At 36.6% G+C, this 17,930-nt stretch overlaps 1 protein-coding gene across 1 annotated transcript in view; it reads left to right on the top strand.

Moving 5' to 3' along the window:
• Positions 1–17,930, top strand: part of STT3B (STT3 oligosaccharyltransferase complex catalytic subunit B) — a 109,483-nt gene that overhangs the window by 50,722 nt on the left and 40,831 nt on the right. The window contains exons 2-3 of the mRNA XM_055414755.2: positions 6,528–6,636; positions 10,255–10,542. Coding sequence (XP_055270730.1) covers positions 6,528–6,636; positions 10,255–10,542 — 397 coding nt within the window. The remainder of the gene's footprint in view (positions 1–6,527; positions 6,637–10,254; positions 10,543–17,930) is intronic.

The raw sequence follows: 17,930 nt of genomic DNA, 5'->3' as shown, positions 1-17,930 counted from the left end.
TGCTCTGATCTTTATTTCTTCTCTTTGGGCATAATTTATTATTTTTCAGGTTCCTTGAGGTATAAAGTTAGACTGTTTATTTGAGACCTGTTTTCTACTAATGTTGATGTTTATTGCTATAAACTTCTCAGATTGCTTTTGCTACATTTTACTGTGTTTCCATTTGGGTCTGTCTCTTTTTTTTGGACCCATTGATTAAGGAGAATATTGTTCAATTTCCACATATTAGTGAATTTCCTAGCTTTCTTACTGATCACTAATTTCATACTGTTGTGCTCAGAAAAGATACTCAATATAATTTCAGTCTTAAATTTGTTAAGACTTGTTTTCTGACCTAACATATGAAGTGTGGATGTGAGAGTTGGACTATAAAAGAAAGCCGAGCACCGAAGAATTGATGCTTTTGAATTGTGTTGGAAAAGACTCTTGAGAGTCCCTTGGACTGCAGGGAGATCCAACCAGTCCATCCTAAAGGAGATCAGTCCTGAATATTCATTGGAAGGACTGATGCTGAAGCTGAGACTGCAATACTTTGGCCACGTAATGTGAGGAGCTGACTCATTTGTAAAGACCCTGATGCTTGGAAAGATTGAGGGCAGGAGGAGAAGGGGATGACAGAGGATGAGATGGTTGGATGGCATCGTTGACTCAATGGACATGAGTTTGAGTGAACTCGGGGAGTTGACGATGGGCAGGGAGGCCTGTTGTGCTGCAGTCCATAGGGTCGCAGAGTCAGATACGACTGAGCGACTGAACTGATATGAAGTATCCTGGAGAATATTCTCTGTGCACTTGAGAGGACTGAATGTTCTACTGTTAAATGGAATGTTTTTTGTTGGATTCATTTGGTCTTAAGTGTAGTTCAAGTCCACTATTTCCGTCTTTATATTCTTCTTCTCATCTGTTCTTTGAAAGTAGGGTATTAAATCCCATTACTATTATTGCATTGCTGTCTATTTCAGTTTTTGTATCTTGATGAATTAATTCCTTTATCATTATGTAATGAATGACCTTGTATCTCTGTTACAATTTTGGGGTTCTTTGTTTTTTGGTCTGATAAAAGTATAGCCAATCTTGGTCTCTTCTGCTTTCCATTTGTGTAGAATATCTTTTTCCGTCTCTTCACTTCCAGGCTGTGTGTGTCCTTAAAGCTGAAGTGAGTTTCTGTTAGCATGTTTGGGTATTGTATTTTTAATATATTTGCTTACTCTATGATTAGTGAATTTAATCTGTTTACATTGAAAGTAATTATTGATAGGTAGAGATGGTTGGATGGCATTACCGATGCAATGGACCTAAGTTTGAGTAGGCTCTGGGAGTTGGTGATAGGGAAGCCTGGCGTGCTGCAGTCCATGGGGTCGCAAAGAGTCAGACATGACTGAGCGACTGAACTGACTGACTGAAAGACTTAACTGCTGCCATCTTGTTATTTGTTTTATGATTGTTTTGTAGTTCTTTTGTTCCTCTCTTCTCTTGCTATCTTCCTCTGTGATTTGATAGTTTCCCTTCATAGTATTCTTTCTTTTTGTATCTACTATAAGTTTTTGCTTTGTGACTACCCTGAGGTTTAAATAAAACGTCTTTTAACAGTCAACTTTAAGCCATTATGTCAGTCTTTTTATGTTTTGTATTTAATAAATTATTGAAACTGCAGATATTTTTATTTTTGTTTTTCAACCTTTATACTAGTTAAGTGATTTACACACAGTTACAGTACTAGAATATTCTGAATTTGTTTATGTCCGTATCTTACCAGTGAGTTTTGTATATGCATTTAAGTTACTAATTACTGTCCTTTCATTTCAGCTTGTAGAACTCCCTTTAACATTTCTTATAAAGCAGGTCTGGTAGTGATGAACTCCAGCAAATTTTCTTTCTCGCTCTCTTTTTTTAGTTTGGGAATTTTTTTTCTGACAGTTTTGCTGAGTATTCTTAGTTGGCAGTTTTTTCTTCTAGCACTTTGAATCTATATACCTTATTCTGGTGCAAAGTTTCTACTGAGAAATCTGATAGCCTTATGTGGGGTCTCATGTATGAGTTTCTTTCCTCTTGCTTTCTGAGTTCTCTCTTTGATTTTTGATAGTTTTATTAGATTATCTCTCAGTGAAGTCCTGTGTGAGTTGAATATGTATTGGGGCATGTGAACACCACATGCCAGGATGACTCAATTTCTCTTCCCAGATTTGGGAAGGTTTAAGCCATTATTTCTTTAAATAACCTTCCTACCCCATCTCTCCTTCTAGAACTCCTATAATGCAGTTATTACCCTTGATGATGGCCTATAGTTGATGTAGGCTATTTTTCACTTACTTTTCTTTTCCTTTGCTTTGATAATTTCAAGTAACCTTTCTTCTGGTTTTCAGATTCTTCTGCTAGTTCAAGTATACTATTAATGTTCTCTACTGCATTTTCTTTTTCATTTTGTTTAATTAGCTCCAATATTTCTCTTTGGGTTTTTTTTTTTTTTTTAAGTATAATTTCTGTCTCTGTTGAACTTCTTATTCTGTTCATGTGGTATTTTCCTGATTTGTTGAGTTGTCTATCTGGGTTCTCTTGTAGCTTGCTGAGCTTCCTTAAAACAATTACTTTGAAGTCTTTGTTGAGAAATAGATTTATTTCTCTGTGGTCAGTTACTGAAAAATAATTGTGTTCCTTTGGCGTTGTCATGTTTTCTTGATTTTTTTTTTTTAACATTTCTTGTAGCCTTACTTTGTGTAGTGTGTTAGTCTCTCAGTCGTGTCCAACTCTTTTTGACCCCAGGCTCCTCTCTCCATGGGATTCTCCAGGCAAGAACACTGGAGTGGGTTGCCATTCGCTTCTCCAGGGGATCTTCCCAACCCAGGGATTGAACCTGCGTCTCCTTTATTGCAGGCAGATTCTTTACCATCTGAGCCACCTTTATGTCTGCCCATTTTGTGGAATAATTTTGGTGGGGAAAGACCTTCATCTGTGGGTTAGTGCAAGAGTGACAGCTGGATAGACTGGCAGTTCTTATCCCGGGTAAGATCCAGGGGTGTAGTCTTCGTGCAGTTCTAATAGCTGAGTTTAAGAGAAGACTGCACACTGTGGAGGTTCTCAGTGGCCAAGGCTGCCAGTGTCCATGGGGGCTGTAAGGGCTACTGGGGACCTTCTGATCTTTTTTTTCTCCCATGGCGAGTTATGTGGCCAAGGAAATCTTTCTTGGCCTCTGGCCCAGCTCACCGGTGTCTTCCTAATTGTGTTACTGGCTAATGCCCGTGGAGTCACCATGGAGCTGGGAGCTAGAGCACAGGCAGTGGTGGCTCAGCTGTAGATCTGGGGCCCAGAGCATAGGCACTTGTCGAGCCAACCATGGAGCCGGGATCTGGAGCTTAGGCGGCTGCAGAGCTGGAATCTGAAGTGTAAGCACTTAACAGTTGGTTCTGGGGTTCACGAGTATTTGTGGGACCGTGGTAGCCCTAGTCCTGGGACAGTGCAGCAGCAAATCTTTCTTGTTGAGAGCAATAGCAGCATCTCCCTCTCCAGGGACCCTGTGGCAGTGATGACTTTTGGTGAAAGCTGTTGTCTTCTGTAGAGCAGGCCACTGGGGTCTGCTCTGATGAATACTTAATGGGGTCCTCCTTTGTGAAAACTCTCATGGGTGCTGTTGTCCTCAGTCAAAAAGCCTGCCTAGGTCCACCACAGAGCAGACCATGGGGAGTGCAGGGGTACCTGCCACGTGGCTGATCCTGATGGCCTCCACCCTTTGTTGATCCTGGTTGTCTCCAGATGTCTCAGCTAAGCCAGTCACCCTAGTGATCCTTCTTCCATCCGTGTGGTTGCTCTCCATCCTTTGCTTCATTGTGCTGCTGTAGGGTCTCAGTTCTACTTGAGCTTCCCGTAAATATTTTCCTTTGTGGATAGCTGTCTGTTATTTTTTATTGGGGGTATGAAGGCTGCTGTCACCTACTTTGCCATCTTTACAAATGCCACCTCTCAAGACACTTTTTGTCTTGTTACTAATTTGCTTTGCATTTTTAACCTTTTTAATATTTAGCTTATTTTTAATTTGACATTCAAAAATTCAAATAGTGCTTTTCCATTCCGTTCCGTCGCTCAGTCGTGTCCGACTCTTTGCGACCCCGTGGACTGTAGCCTACCAGGTTTCTCCATCCATGGGATTCTCCAGGCAAGAATACTGGAGTGGGTTACCGTTTCCTTCTCCAGGGGATCTTCCCGACCCAGGGATCGAACCCGGGTCTCCCTCATTGGAGGCAGACGCTTTAACCTCTTGAGCCACCTAGTAACAGTAGCCTCTGGGTGCTTTAGGGACATTATATTGTTTATTTATCAAAGCCACCTTATTGACATAGGTACAATTTTTATTCCTTTTTTACAGAGGAAGAAACTAGACCACAGAGAATATAAGTCATTTGCCCAGCCAAGGTCACATAGCTAGTAAGTGTGGAAGCAGGCTATCCAAACCGAGGCAGTAGTATTCTAACACTTGTACTCTAAACCTCTTGGTTATACTTCCTTTCAGACTGTGTGGCTTATCTTACTTCTGAAGTTATTCTCATGTCTGTTGGTATTAGTTCTTCTGTTGGTTGATTTCGATGCTTAGTTTTCATGTTGCTTATTTTTCTCGTTTGATTTTTGGATGTGTGCTTATTTGTATTAGATCAAGTCTGTCTTTAAAATATTACAGCATTTTGTTTCTAGTGATCGTGCGTTGGAAAGTCGTGATTTGCTATTGGGAAGGATATATCAAGCTGACTTTGTATATGAGGATTTCCTATTCATCTGGAAAGCATCGTTCCACTCTTTGAATTACTTGGCTATGTGTGTTGGAGATACCCCTGAGGCCCACTTCCTTGCTTGGCAATGGTCATCTACAGGGATCCACCTGCCTAGCAGTTCATATTGCTCATTACCCTGAGGTTGATGCAGGATTTTCTTTTGCCTCTCTCCCACCCTCAACAACTTTATATTAAACATGAACCATCCTGAATATTGCCTCTTCAACTCTCCCCCTTCCCGCACCCAGGCGTGCACACATGTCCACACACACACACCATAGTTTGCAGTTACTTCAGGTTGCAGTTTGGACTATGGCTTCTTCCATCTCATTTCTTCTTATTTGTTAGGTTGTCTTTCATTGATCAAAATTCTCATTCGTTAAGGTCATGTTCTTATTTTACAGTACACAGTTCACCTTATAGTTATTTATAACTTAACTCTTTCTTTCTGTGATTTTTAGAGTTATAGTTGTTCAGTCACTAACTTGTGTCCAGCTCTTTGCAACCCTGTGGACTGCAGCACGCCAGGCTTCCCTGTCCTTCACTATCTCCTGGAATTTACTCACATTCATGTGCATTGAGTTGGTGATGCTGTGTAACCATCTCATCCTCTGCCACCGTTCTCCTTTTGCTTTCAATCTTTCCCAGCATCAAGGTCTTTTTCAATGAGTCAGTTCTTCATATCAGGTGGCCAAGGAATTGGAGCTTCAACATCTGTTCTTCCAGTAAATATTCCGGGTTAATTTCCTTTAGTATTGACTGATTTGATCCCAAGGGACTCTCAAGAGTCTTCTCCAGCACCACAAATCAAAAGCACCAATTCTTTGGTGCTCAGCCTTCTTTATGATTTAATTCTCATATACATTCGTACCTAACTACATGGAAAAACCATGGCTTGACCATACAGACCTTTGTTGATAAAGTACTGTCTCCACTTTTTAAATACCTGTCTAGATTTGTCATAGCTTTCCTTCCAAGGAGCAGGCTTGCATCTTTTAGTTTTGTGACTGCTGTCACCATCCACAGTTATTTTGGAGCCCGAGAAAATAAAATCCATCACTGTAATCACTTTTTCCCCCTTTTGTTTGCAATGGGAGCATATGCCATGATGTTGGTTTTTTGAATGTAGTTTTAAGCCAGCTTTTTCTACTCTCATCTTTCACCCTCATCAAGAAACTTTTTAGTTCCTCTTCACTTTCTTCCATTAGAGTGGTGTCATCTGCATATCTGAAGTTGTTGATACTTCTGGCAATCTTGATTCCAGCTTGTGATTCATCCAGCCAAGCATTTTGCATGCTGTATTCTTCATATAAGTTAAATAAGCAGGAATTGAAAGCAGTTATATTGAATGTACAAGCTTCATTTTGGTGCTGTATTCTGTTAGTGGTTTTTAATGTTTTGAGAGTCATTGACATCTTTGAAGATTTGGTAAACTTTATGTACCATCACATTTTTTGTTCAGATTCATAGCTATGTACCATCTGTACCCCAAGCAATGGCCAAATGTTAATTTGATCATTACTAGTTGTGTAGACTTGTTTTTGGGGGGAGAATGGGCTCTGTTTTTAGTTATTTTTAGAGGTATAACCCAATTTCTTAGAAAATAATCTGCTGTTCGGGTTTGAGGAAAATTGTTATGAAAGATATATTTATATAGCCATAGATTTATGTATAAAGAGTTAAATATAAAATATAGTATTAGAAAGCTAGAGCTATTTCTTTCTATTAAACCAGGTTTTATAACATTTCTTTTTTTCCTATTTTCTCTAGGTTTAACTATAGATCAACACATCATCTTGCGTCTCATGGGTTTTATGAATTTTTAAATTGGTTTGATGAAAGAGCATGGTATCCACTAGGAAGAATAGTAGGTGGTACTGTAAGTATATATGCAGTTACTCATGTTAATCTTAAATTTTTTCAGTGATTTGAGTAAATCATTCATCACTAAGGTGATGGCAATTCTTAAAAGTTTTATATAGTTAACTGATACGTTTTCTGTGGCTGATTATCTGTTATTTAATTTGTTAAATCTCTTTTCCTGATACACTTCTTCACACACCCCAAGCCCCCAGCCTGTTTTGGGGTTATCTCATACCAGCCATTATTTCTGACAAGTGGTGGAGGTTAGGGGGAGAAGCTCCTGTCACACTCTTAACTTCAGGTTACTTGGGTTTTTGTTTTGTTCTATAGAAGCATTATTGAAAAACACATTTTGGCAGGAAATAGAAATGTAGAACAATCAGATAATTCTAATTTTCCAGGTCCTAAACCTGTCTCAAATTACTCCAGGTAGATTAGGTATTGTTCATAATTTATGGGAAATTATAATGTCCAGAAGATGATAGAAAGGAAAATGTTTTTAGGATTTGGGATGTACGGAGAATGGTTTGAGAGAAAATGAAAGACAAGGCACCTACTGGAGAAACATATACATTTAACATTTTTTTCTTGATCACATTTGTCAGAGGTTTATCAATTTTAGTAGATTCTTTAACCCAAAGAAACTTTGTTGATTATTAAATATTTGTCTTGTGTTAACTTCCGTTTGTTTCCTTCCTCCTCCTTTCTTGGAGTTTGATGTTTTTATCTAGTTTCATGATACTGTTTGCTCAATAATTTTCAACTTTTCTTTGTTACTAATCTATTTGTTTTGAAGCTCCAAATTGCCTCATGATCACTGTATTAGTTACATTGCTTAAGTTCTGATATGTGTTGTTTTCATTGTCTTCAAATCAAAATTATTTTAATTTCTGTTATAATTTTCTCTGATTCATGAGTTACTTAGGACTGTATTTAACTTTTAAAAATAAGAGAATTTATTCATCATCTTATTTTTCTTTTTACTTCAAATATATTAGTGTTAGAAAACAAATTCTGTAATTTTAATCCTTTGAAATTTATTGAGACATGATTTGTGGCCCCAAGATATAGCCAAATTTTATAAATGTTCCCTTTTCATTTGGAAGGAATATGTTCTCCATGATAGTGAGATGTTATATGTATAATCTGAGACATCTTTTTGTCTTTGTAAATAGGGATAATGATACAGAAGAATAGTCATTATAGCCTCTGAGGTTGATTAGAAAGGTATTGAATGGTGAAAAATATGGTAGATGACTTTTATCTGTATTGCTTGTGGTGTGAATGCTGTCATATATTTTATTGTACTAATCTTTGATTACTATAGTTTGTTTCCTGGTATGTCTTTAACTTTTTATCTTGAATTCACCCTCAGTGAAGGCTGGTTTTCTGAGATTCCTGGTGTCCTGGTATTTGGAACCATCCTTATAATAATCTTTTTCACTTCCTTTTGCTGGATCCCTCAGAAGTTTAGGACTGTTTTTAGAAGTTGTTTCTCAATCTAAGTTTCTTTTTTTTTTTTTTAATTGGAGACTAATTATTTTGCAATATTATATTGGTTGGTTTTGCCATACATTGACATGAATCTGCCCCAGGCGTACATGAGTTTCTTATATCTAAGTTTCTTATATGTGAAGTTGTTGTAAATGTGGAGAGGGCTTCCCTGGTGACTCAGTGGTAAAGAACCCTCCTGCCAATGTAGGAGATACGGGTTGGGTCCCTGGGTCGGGAGGTCCCCTGGAGAAGCAAATGGGAACCCACTCCAGTACTCTTGCCTGAAAAATCCCATGGACAGAGGAGCCTGGTGGGCTACAGTCCATGGGGTTGCAAAGAGTCGGAGATGTCTTAGTGACTGAGCTTGCATGTATAAATGTGGAACCCATACTCACCCATGAGGTGAATGTGTTATTTCTTGTTTTGTTTCTATTTAAAGATTTGGAAGTAAGGCAGAAGTTGCTTACTGTTTCATTTGATGAGTGGGTAGAATTCTCTAGTTTCATAAACAGGCCCTGGGTTTGTGCTGGGAATTAGGCCTTTTCTTTAATCTCAGTGGTGAGCAGTAACTATCCCCCAACCACCTAAAGTACCTAAAGTATGTATTAGGGCCTCGAGTTTTGTTTTCTTAAGACTTCTCTGGTATTAGTGCCTAGTTTGAAATGCTTCTTTATGTTTAGAACCTAAAGGATTCCCTTCCAGGTTCTCTTTCTTTTAAGGTTAAACATGCCTTTTTTGTTGTTGAGTAGTTTTGTCATGATCTTTTCATCTAATACTTCTATGTATTATTTCATATGTCAGTTCAATCAACCGTATTTAGATATTTTCAGATTTATTTCCATTTAAAAAAATATTGCCTGCAAAACTGTTCACTTGGGACCTGGTATTGTATATGTAATGGAACAAAATTTTAATTTTTAAGAATGGTGATGATTGCCATACTTTTTCCCCTTTCCTTACCCCACTCCTTCCCTGTGTTCAGTAGATATTGTGCATCTGTTTTATGCCTATCATTGTTATTTGGATGCTGGGGAAATTTTTCTTGTTATTCTGGAGCTTGTATTCTGTGAGAGCGTTTATTTATTTATTTTTGGACATGCTGTGCAGCATGTGGGATCTTAGTTGCCCAACCAGGGAGTGAACCCATGCTGCCTCCATTGGAAGTGGGAAATCTTAACCACTGGATCACCAGGAAAGTCCCCAAGGGTATTTACTTAATAGTAAGTAAATAAGTAAAATAAATACTATGTGAAATGGTGATAAGTGTTATGGAGAAAAAGCAAAGGAGTGGGTTTAAAGACCATGGAAAGTTTGCAGTTTTAAATAGTATGGCTCAGAAAGTAAATTTATAACATTCTTTATAGTTTCAGTGATGGAGAAAGAAAAAATCTTTTAGGATGTAGCTAAGGATGAAAGTGTAAATACACATTTTAATCACAAATAGCTCAGAATTAATGTCCTGTTTATTGTTCGTTGAATCTTAAATGTTTCGTGTTCCTCCTTTGGGGAGAGGTTGAAGAGTACAGCTATTAACTGGGCCTTTTCTAGTTTATTTGCTTTCCATTGTTAAGTATTTTAAGAAGTGTAAAAATGTCAACCTTCGAGGAATTCCAAAATATTATTTTTGAATTCTCTAACTAGTCCTCCTTTTCCTAGCTAGAATTGTTCACTTTCCAGATCTTGACTTTGAAGGGAGGAAGGGATCATTTATAAACATCACTTAAATAATAACTGCACATAACTTTTTTTTCATCTTCTGTTTGTTTCTCAATCCCTTAAACACAAATATGGGCAAAATTGTTAAAACCCCATCCTTAAGGATGTGTTAGATAGATCCCTGTTTATAGTGAAAGATTGAGTTAGTGGGGACAATTTTAAAGTTACCCAGTGTTCCATCATTAAACATCTTCACTTTTATTCCTTCATTCAGTCTGATCTTTCTTCTTTTGCTTAAATATATATCTCTGCATATGAGAATTTTTTGTGTCCAGGTGAAAAAGAACATTTAATTTTGTAGTATGTAAAAAAGGCAAACTGTTGTGAGAGCTTATTCTCAACCTAATTTGTAATAATAAAGAGCTTAGTGTTTTCAGCTACCTTCTTATATTTCTAATTAAATTTTCCTTTTTTTTTTCCATAGGTTTACCCAGGGTTGATGATAACAGCTGGCCTTATCCATTGGATTTTAAATACGTTGAACATAACAGTTCACATAAGAGATGTATGTGTATTCCTTGCACCAACTTTTAGCGGCCTTACCTCTATATCTACTTTCCTGCTTACCAGAGAACTTTGGAACCAAGGAGCAGGACTTTTAGCTGCTTGCTTTATTGCTATTGTACCAGGTTACATTTCTCGGTCAGTAGCTGGATCCTTTGATAACGAAGGCATTGCTATTTTTGCACTTCAGTTCACATATTACTTGTGGGTAAGTAACACTTGATGTTTTGTTATCATTAATACCCATGAAGTTTCTACTGAAAGTTGTCATTATAGTTGCATGCAGAAAACTGTTAACTGTTTATGACAAATAAGTCACAGCTCCAGTAAAAGAGGCTATCGGAAAATAAGCTATTGACTTTTTTGTTGACCTCTCTCCCCACTAGGAAAGAAACAAAAGTACTTAAGAAAGTTGAAGTGTGGTTCAGTGGCTTAGGATGTTGAATTCTGTGTGTGAAATTTGCATTATTTTACTGTTGCCAAGTTATTTCTTCTTTCCCTATCTATATACCTTCTGTTTCTTTTTCTTGACTTGCTGTATTAACTAGTACTTCCAGTATGATGTTGAAGAGGAGTAGTAAGATGATCCTCACCTTGTTCCTTTACTTAGTGGGAAAGCTTTGAGTTTCTCACTATTAAACATGTTGGTTATAGGTTTTTTTTATCTTATTTATCGAGTTGAAGAAGATCCACTTTAGTTTGTTGAGAGAGTTTATCATGGGTCAATGTTGGATTTTGTCAAGTGCTTTTTCTCTACTGATACATGATTGATCCTTGAACAACACAGGTTTGAACTGTGCAGATCCATTTATACGTATATATTGTTTTCTATTAAATACATACTACAGTACTTCACAATTTGGTTGAATCCATAGATCTGGACCCAAGGATTATCTAAGGGCCCTACTATAAAGTTATATGTGGATTTTTTTATGCCAAAGAGGTAGTCACTGCCACAACCTCTGCCTTGTTCAAGGGTCAATTATAGTTATATATAGTCGTAACTATATGTAAATTCTTTGACCTTTTGATGTCATGAATACATTATTTTCAAATGTTGAACCAGTATTTCATACCTGGGATAAATCTCACTTGTTTATGGTATATAATTGTTAAAATACCTTGTTAGACTTGATTTCCTCATATCTTGTTGAGGATTTTGTATCTAATGAGAGAGATAATGGTCTGTAGTTTTCTTTTCTTGTAATGTCTTTGGTTTTAGTATTGGTTCAGTACTGGCCTTGTAGAATGAGTTAGGAAGTATTTCCTCTGCTTCTGTTTCCAGAAAGAGATTGCAGAGAATGGTCATTTTTATTTATTTATTTTTTAATCATTTGGTAGAATTCATGAGTGAACTCCCCCTTGGCCTGGTGCTTTCTGTTTTGGAAGGTTACTAATTATTTATTTATTCCATTTCTTTAATAGAGATCTAATCAGATTTTCTGTTTTTTTGTTTGCATATTACAGATTTTGTCTTTCAAGAAATTGGTTCATTTCGTTTAGGTTATCAAGTTTTTGGACATAGAATTGTTCATTGTATTTCTTTATTATCCTTTCAATGAATGTCCAGGGGATCTGTAGTGATGTTCCTTCTTCCATTTCCAATGTTAGTATTTGTGTCTTCTTTTTTCCTAAGTTAGCCTGGCCTAGAGGTTTATTGATTTTTGTTCAGCTTTCAAAGAACCAGTTTTTGGGTTTATTTATTTTCTTTATAAATTTCCTGTTTTCAATTTCATTGCTTTCTGCCCTGGTTTTTAATTCTGCTTTCTTTGGATTTAAATTACCCTTCATTTTATAGGTTCCTAAGGTGGAAGCTTAGATAATTGTCTTAGATCTATCTTTTTTATTGTTTACAGTCAGTGCTATAAATTTCCATACTAACACTGCTTTTTGCTGCATCCCATAAATTTTGATCAGTTGAGTTTTCATTTTTATTTAGCATTATTTTGAAATTTCTCTTGAGGTTTTTGACATTTGAATGTGCTTATTTAAAGGTATGTTGTTTAACCTCTATGTATTTTGAGAGTTTCTAGTTATTTTTCTATTAGTGATTTTTTTGTTTGATTCCATTGTGGGCTGAGAATACATATTATATGACTTTCATTCTTTTAAATTTGTTAGGACGTGTTTTATGGCCCAGATGTTTATCTTGGTGATATTCCATGCTGGCTTGAGAAGAATATGTATTCTATTACTGGATGAATTTGTCTTAGATGTTCACCATAGTCAGTATCCAGTTGATTGGTGGTGGTGGTGAGTTTTAGCTCTATCCTTACTGATTTTCTACCTGCTAGATCCATCTGTCTGAGAGAAGGGTTTTAAGTCTCCAATTATGATAGTTGATTTGTCCATTTATGCCTGTGGCTCTATCAGTTTTTCCTCATGTAGTTTGACACTCTATTGTTAGACATGTACACTTGAAGGATTGTTTTGCTGTCTTTGAGAATTAATCCCTTTATCATTATATAATGCATTTCTTGATCTCTGATAGCTTTCCTTGCTTTGAGGTAGGCTTTATTATATATATCTTTATCAGTTCAGTTCACTCAGTCATGTCCAACTCTTTGCAGCCCCATGGACTGCAGTACGCCAGGCCTCCCTGTCCATCACCAACTAACTCAACGTCCATCGAGTTGCTGATGCCATCCAAACATCTTGTCCTCTGTCACCCCTTCTCCTTCTGCCTTCAATCTTTCCCAGCATCAGGGTCTTTTCTAATGAGTCAGTTCTTCGCATCAAGTGGCCAAAGGATTGGAGCTTCAGCATCATTTTTTCCAATGAATATTTAGGACTGATTTCCTTTAGGAAGGACTGGTTGGATCTCCTTGCAGTCCAAGGGATTCTCCAGAGTCTTCTCCAACACCACAGTTCAAAAGCATCAATTCTTCGGTGCTCAGCTTTCTTTTCCAACTCTCACATCCATAATGACTACTAGAAAAGCCGTAGCCTTGACTAAATGGACCTTTGTCAGCAAAGTAATGTCTCTGCTTTTTAATATGCTGTCTAGATTGGTCATAGCTTTTCTTCCAAGGAGCAAGCATCTTAATTTCATGGCTGGAGTCACCGTCTGCAGTGATTTTGGAGCCGAAGAGATGGGACTGGATGCCATGATCTTAGTTTTTTGAATGTTGAGTTTTAAGCCAGCTTTTTCACTCTCCTCTTTCACTTTCATCAAGAGGCTCTTTAGTTCTTTGCTTTCTGCCATAAGGATGGTGTCATCTGCATATCTGAGGTTAGTGATATTTCTCCTGGCAGTCTTGATTCCAGCTTGTGCTTCATTCAGCCCAACATCTTGCATGATGTGCTCTGCATATAAGTATCTTTAAATATACTTCAGAGTTTTTTAAATCTTTATAAAGATTATTTATTTTTCACTGCCCTGGATCTCCGTTGTGGCACATGGTAGTCTTCACTGCTGCGTGTGGGCTTTCTTTAGTTGTGGTGTGTGGACTTCTTGCAGAGCACGAGATCTAGGACATTCAGGCTTCAGTAGTTGTGGCACTTGGGCTCAGTGGGATCTTAGTTCCCAGACCAGGGGTCGAACCTATGTCCCCTGCATTGACAGGTGAATTTTTAACCACGGGACCACAACATGAGGCCCTGTATCTTTGTATTCAAAGTGGGTTTCTTGTAGACAACATATAGTTGGGTCTTGGTTTTTGATGCACCCTGACAATTTGTTTTTTAATTTGTGCATTTAGACCATTGACTTTCAAAGTGATTCTTGACTATAGTTGGTTTAATATTTACCACATATGTTACTGTTTTCTGTTTGATACCCTTGTTCTTTGTTTTGCTTTTGTTCTTTATGCTTTTTCTGCCTTTTGTAGTTTGAACTGTGCATTTCATGTGTTCTGCTTTCTCTCTGTTTCTGGCACACCGGTTATGCTTTTTTAAACTGTTTATAGTGGTTGCCATAGAGTTTGCAGCAGACATACACAGCTGATTCAAGTTCACTTTCAAAGAATACTATGCAGGCATACCTCGTTTTAATGCACTTCACAAATACTGCATTTTTACAAATTGGTTTGTGGCAACCCTGCATCAAGTGAATCTGTCAGCACTAGACATTTGCTCACTTCATGTCTGTCATATTTTGGTTTTTCTCACAATATTTCAAACTTTTTCATTATTATATTTGCCACAGTGATCTATAATCAGATTTTTGATGTTACCATGGCAAAACGATTATAACTCCCTAAAGGTTCATATGATGGTTAGCATTTTTTAGCAATAAAGTATTCTTTAAAGTATTATGTGTTGTTTTATTAAACATAATGTACTCTTAATATTGGGGACTTTCCAGGTGGCTCAGTGCTAAAGAATCCACCTGCCAGTGCAGGAGTTGCAGGTTCGATCCCTGGGTCAGGAAGATCCCCTGGAGAAGGAAATGGCAACCCACTCCAGTATTCTTGTGTGGGAAATCCCATGGACAGAGGAGCCTGGTGGGCTACAGTACATGGGGTTAGCAAAAGAAACATGACTTAGCAACTAAACTTAGAAGCTCATAATAGACTCCAGCTTAGTGTAAACGTATCTTTTATATGCCTTGGGAAACAAATTTGTATGACTGGCTTTACTACAATATTCAGTTTATTGTAGTGGTCTGGAACTAAACCTGCAATATATCTGAACTCTGCATGTACCACTTTCTAGGCAGTGTGAGTACTTTATAGTAACAAAATAATCCTAATGCCTCCCTTTAGTCCCTTGTGTCATTACTGTCAGTACACTCATATGTAATACATACATAATAGATTGCATTGTTGGTATTATTATTTTCAATAAACTTATCTGTTGAATCAACTAAGAATAAGAAAACTAAAAGTTTTTAATTTCCCTTCACTTATTCTGATGCTATTCCTTTCTTTAGATTCAGATCTATGTTATTTTCCTTCTTGTTAAAGAACTTCTAGCATTTATTGTAAGACAAGTCTGCAATAAATTTCCTCAATTTTCATTTATCTGAGAAAGTCTTGAAGTATAATTTCACCAGGCCCAAATTTCTAGATTGTTTTTTTTTCTTTCTTTCTTTCTTTCTCAGTTCTTACATATTTCACTCTAATCTCGTTTTGCTTGCATGATTTCTGAATAGAAGTCATGTGATCATTATCCTTTTCCTTCTAGAGGTAAGGTATCTTGACCTCTGGCTTCTTTTAGGGTTTTTTCATTATCATTGATTTTCTGTAGTTTGAAAAAGATACGTCTAGGTGTGGTTGGTTCTTCTGGCATTTATAGCTTAACATTTGAGCTTTCTGAATCTGTAGTTAGTTTGGTTTCTGACTTTATTTAGGGGAAATTATCAGTTTTATTGTTTCAAATATTCTGTTCCTCTCCTGGTACTTCCATTACATGTATGCTATACCTTTTGAGGTCTTTTAGCTAATAAGTAGTATTTAACATATATTAAGTATATATTTTGACAATATATATGTCTGGATCTTGATAGTATAATGCCAAGTGGAAAAATTAATTGAGGTAGAATACATACAGTAATTTTAAATAGTACAGACTATATTGTATATTGTCAGTTTATACTTATTTATAATGAAAGTATAAAAATATGGCATTTATCTATCATATATACCAACTTTATGATAGTGGTTACTCTTGAGTATGGGTGAGTGATACTGGGGAGGGAAGTATGAAGGGGGAGGTTCAACTATATCTGTTAAAAAATTTTTTTAATAAAATCGTCCAGAGCAAATATGTTTTATTTGCATTTGGAAGTCTGGATGGCTATTATTCTCTACTCTTCTATATGTTTGAAACCTTTGGTAATAAATTTTTAAAATAATGTATTCTGTTAGAAATTTAAAAACATATAAAACTAATGTAACGAAACCATCACCCAGGTATTACTGTTATTTGCGTTTTGTCATAGTTTAAATTTTTTCATGCTTTTATGAAATGCAAAAGTGTTACTGTTTAAATATTTTTTTATTCTTTTAAAAATAGCATGAGTCTGAACCATTGTAGTAGTGCCTTAACTGGCATGTTAATTACCTTTCATCATTTAAAAATTTAAGAAATTGAGACAAAATTCGTGACATAAATTCACTTTCAACCATTCTAAAGTGTACAATTCAGTGGCTTTTAGTATCCTCTGTTTACTTGCAGAACATTTTATACCCCCTAAGGAAATCTTGAACCTCACCATTCCTTATTTTTTAATTTCTGTTTGAAGACTTACTATTCTGGACATTTCATGTAGGTGAAATCCACATAAAAAAATTCATTCACTTAGCATAATCTTTGGTATTTTTGACATGTAACAGTATTTCTTTTTTGTGGCTGAATAACCAATTGAATTGCATTGTATGGCTTCCCTGATGGCTTAGATAGTAAAGAATCTGCCTCCAATACAGGAGACCTGGGTTCGATCCCCAGGTTGGAAAGATCCTCTGGAGAAGGGAATGGGAACCCACGCCAGTATTCTTGCCTGGAGAATTCCATAGACAGAGGAGCCTGGCAGGCTACAGTCCATGGGGTCTCAAAAGAGTTGGACGTGATTGAGCGAGTAACATTTTCCCTTTCAACCCATTGTATATCTACCACATGTTTAAAATCCATTAGCTGATGGACATTGAGTTGTTTTCAAGTACTAACTATTAGGGGTAATACTCCTAGTGACATTTGTGTACTCGTTTTTGTGTGGACATATATATTTTTTCATTTTTCTTCCATATATACGTAAGAGTGGAATTGGTGTATTTGCCAGATTATTTCCCGCAGTGGTGTCCCCCTTTTACATTTCCACTGGTAGTGTATGAGGATTTTAATTTCTCCTGATCCTCACCAAAACTTTTTTCCCCCTAGTTTTTTTTGTTTGTTTTACTTGACTGTTGGTATGAAGTGGTATCTCATGGTTGTTGCTTTGAGTTTTTTGTGTTTTTTTAAATTGTGGTAAATTATATGTAACATAAAATATACCATCTTAACTATTTGTAAATGTAGAATTCAGTAGTGTTTAGCATTCAGTAGATTCATGATGTTATACAGTCGTCTGCCTATCCTTCCCTAGCCCCTGACCCACTACCATTCTGCTTTCTGTCTCTATGTTTTTGACAGCTCTTAAGTATTTCATATACGTGGAATCATGTTTTTGTCTCTTTGTGACTGGTTTATTTCACTTAGTGTAATGTCCTCAAGATTCATCCATGCTGTGGCATATGTCAGAATTTCCTTTTTTATGGCTGAAAATAATATTCCATTGTATCTATATACCACCTTTTGTTTATCCATTCATTTGTCGATGGACACTTTGGTTGCTTCCATGTTTTAGCTAACATGGGTATACAGATATCTCTTTAAGACCTTGCTTTCAGTTCTTATACCCAGAAGTGAAATTGCCAGATCATGTGTTAGTTCTGTTGCAATTTTTTGAGAAACCACCATATTGTTTTCTGTAGCAGCTGTACTATTTTACATTCCTACTAGCAGTACATAAGGTTTCTAATTTCTTCACATCCACATGAACACTTTGTTTGTTTTGTTACCTAATGGGTTTGAGGTAATAGCTCATTATAGTTTTGATTTGCATTTTTCTAATCAGTGATGTTGAGCATCTTTTCATGTGGTTAATGGCCATTTGTG

The sequence above is a fragment of the Moschus berezovskii genome, chromosome 24, assembly GCF_049115385.1.
Source record: "Moschus berezovskii isolate FMDL1 chromosome 24, NW_MosBer_1.0, whole genome shotgun sequence".
Lineage (NCBI taxonomy): Eukaryota > Metazoa > Chordata > Mammalia > Artiodactyla > Moschidae > Moschus > Moschus berezovskii.
The sequence above is the reverse complement of the archived record's forward strand: the minus strand, read 5'-3'. Positions and strand labels throughout refer to the sequence as shown.